Source organism: Branchiostoma belcheri, unplaced genomic scaffold, assembly GCF_001625305.1.
Source record: "Branchiostoma belcheri isolate BF01 breed outbred unplaced genomic scaffold, Haploidv18h27 scaffold158, whole genome shotgun sequence".
NCBI classification, from domain to species: domain Eukaryota; kingdom Metazoa; phylum Chordata; class Leptocardii; order Amphioxiformes; family Branchiostomatidae; genus Branchiostoma; species Branchiostoma belcheri.
Genome location: NW_017803024.1, coordinates 6,402 through 9,600, shown reverse-complemented (window position 1 = coordinate 9,600; position 3,199 = coordinate 6,402). Strand labels below are relative to the sequence as shown.

General features: G+C 42.4%; 1 protein-coding gene across 1 annotated transcript in view; it reads left to right on the top strand.

Moving 5' to 3' along the window:
- LOC109465795 (serrate RNA effector molecule homolog) overlaps window positions 1-1,687 on the top strand; it is an 18,646-nt gene extending 16,959 nt beyond the window's left edge. Inside the window, exons 20-21 of the mRNA XM_019763237.1 lie at window positions 468-555; window positions 703-1,687. Of these exons, the coding sequence (XP_019618796.1) occupies window positions 468-555; window positions 703-775 (161 nt within the window). The 3' untranslated portion in view covers window positions 776-1,687. The remainder of the gene's footprint in view (window positions 1-467; window positions 556-702) is intronic.
- Window positions 1,688-3,199: the final 1,512 nt, after the last annotated feature.

The following is a 3,199-nucleotide window of genomic DNA, read 5'->3' as shown; positions in this document are numbered from 1 at the left end:
GTGGGGAGGGTACCCCCCATGTACCAGGGGCCTCCAGGGGGGTTCATGTACGGGGCAGCCCCCGACCCCCCACGACTATAGAGCAGAGTTTCTACCACTCAGCCACAAACAATAAGTCTGTTATACGACAGCAATATTAGGCTAGGTAATTCTCTGGGCAGCCAAGAGTCGGGCTGGGACAGCAGTTTGTGCTTTTACTTAGCCTCCAAATTTCCACAGAATCTTCTCTCACATTCTTTACAACACTATAGACAGAGCAACACTGTGTACCAGGCAAAACATCTGCCTCAGGTCAGAGTTCATCATCAGGTCAGCCTCAGGTCAGAGTTCATCATCAGGTCAGCCCCAGGTCGGAGTTCATTATCAGGTCTGCCCCAGGTCAGAGTTCACCGTCAGGTCTGCCCAGGTCAGAGTTCATCATCAGGTCTGCCCCAGGTTAGAGTTCACCAGGTGTTTGTGCCCTGCAGGTCCCGGGTTCATGCCCCCGTACGGACGAGGCGGCTTTGACGGCTACGGGCGAGGCGGCGGCGGCTACGGACACAAACCCAGGGGACGGTGGGTAGAACCACATGTCTATGTATCATAACCCATGTTATGTTGGTGAAGGTTAGACATCCAGGTAATAAGATATGCCCAAAACAGTTACTCCAGCAACTTGGTAATATGATCCCCAAATGTAACCCATGTTCCGTCCCGTTGCAGCGGCCGGTCGGACCCACGCTCCATCATCGAGTACCGAGATCTGGACGCTCCCGACGACATGGATTACTTCTGACCTGCTGACCTTTAACCTCCGACATGGCCAACTTTCTCACTCATCATCCTGACCCGTTGACCTTCAACCTCAGATGTTCTGATCTTGGGAACTTTGACCTTAGGACATTTGACTTAAGGACATTTAAACTTGGAACTTTGCCCATGACCTCACCATGCTAAACTTTGCTGGATTTGATGTAGTTCTGACTGTTATGTGAAGGTGCTAGCCTGTTTATTCATTAGCATGTTGTAGTGTTACTTTCTGACAAGTTGTAGTTTATAAGTATGACTGTTATCTAAGATGGCTAGCTCTTCCTTGGAGGAAAACCTCCAGTGTTCCTGTTAACTAGTATTATCCAGTCGTAGTATCCAGTCTTTTACTGTACTGCTGCAAGGTGTCTGAGGCCTAGGAAAAAAAAATGTTGTGTTTCCTGTTTCCCGACTGACCCTAGAAAAACTTGCCGACCCTAGACTTTTTTGAGGATGAACCCTGCAAGGGACATAATTTTTTAAGCTGATTAACATTTTCTAACTCAATGAACTGACATTTGAGAGGTAAAATGTTGTAGGGAAGTAAGTTTTCTGCACATCTGGCCAGTCTAGACAGACACATACAACCAGAAACTTTGAAACTTTATTTGAATAACCGTGTCTTCCTGGCATTCGTTCCTACATACATACATACATACATGCATATATAACGTTACATAAGTTTACAGGAGACAGCAGAAGCCTGGGAACAGGTTTTGTTCTGTTAATGAAGGTGACAAAAATACCTGACAAGTTGCATAATAACTTTGTATCATCATGGCTCTCTCTCTATATATATATGTAGCACGGAGGTACATTTTTGTATATACCTGCATGTATACAGTTACTACAACAGTCATCATCCAATATTTACAATACACTACATGTATTACATCACTTACAATATTGGTGGTAGACGTACACGCTATTAAAATCATAATTGAAATTATTACATTACACATTACTACCACACAAGTAGAAAGCGACAATTTGTAGAACCGCGCTTAAATAGAACCCCAGATAGTTACTGCACCGTCCCCGACAGTGATTTTGTGCCCCTGTTGACTCGAAATGGAGCGTCCCCCTTTCTCAGAGTGGCGGGAGACCGACCATTCTAAACTGGGGGTGGACGGGGTGGATGGATGGATGGATTCACTCCACCGACACGAAATGAACTGTAACGTGGTCATCAGAGGTCCTTAAACAAATGAGCCTAAACAGACGACGATTGTTTTTAAAGTGTCCATAAAATGCTCTGTTCTAAATAGTTTAAAAACATCATCTCACCCCACACCAACGAAAAATAGAACAGGCCATAATGCTAAAACATTAACAGACTGCCGGGTGGGGGTGTACTGTTTCTCCTTTCCTTTTTTCATTCTTGACCGACAAAGATATGAAAAGACTATCTCCATTTTATGTAATAAAATAAATATATATAATTTTTTTATGCATTTCAAGTCAAATATTCTGAAAATACCGCCAAATGATAAGAAAGTAAAAACATTGCCTATTTGATTTCACCTCAGTAGCAAAATGTAATAGTCCAAATTCCGACGCACCAATCACCGAAGTTTTCCCGCCAGAGACGAGAGAGCCGCTACCCGTGCAGCACACCCGTCAGAATTGAGGTAAGAATTTATTATTTTCTGCCGTAGAATTTCATGTTTTACCCATGTATTACCTAGAATAGAGTACCTAGAGCAGTCTGTCGTGTGTCCTGGCTTATTTTCGCTTATTTTTAAGACATTTCTGACAGGAACTTTGGCGTCAACTTCAGTTTTAGAATCACTTACTCAGTGACAGGAAATTTATGTCTAAATTTTTCTGTCAGAAATTTAATTGTCATGAAATGATACTTATTTTACAAAGACGTTGGTTATTGCGGTCAAAGCATCGTGAAGGTGGAACTTTTCTCTGTATTCCTCCAGCATTTCCTGTCAGAAATCTTTGAAACGAAAGCCCGGGTCCATCAGTATATACTAGTAGTTGCATACCGCTAAAACTTACTTGTACTTTACTTGTTACCGCTAAAATGAGTTAGATATAATTTGTCTGTCAAAATTTCGAAGAAGAATAAATTTTCCACCGAATGTTTACCTCAGAATCTTCAGATAAAATGTTGTGACATCTAGTAGTATCACTTTCAGCTTAATTTTAGCAGATTTTATCGGGAAAATTTTAAAATGTTGAGTAGCGGTCTCACGTAGGAGGTGTCCCGGCGAAACGGGCGCGTTGCCCCGTGTGTTGGCAAAGCATGGTGCGGCGCACTTGCGTCCGTCAAAATTTCGAGACAATTTGATTTTCCACCCGATATTTACCTCAGAATCATTAGATAAAATGTTGTGACATCTAGTAGTATCACTTTCAGATTAGTTTTAGCAGATTTTATCGGCAAAATGTTGAGAAAACA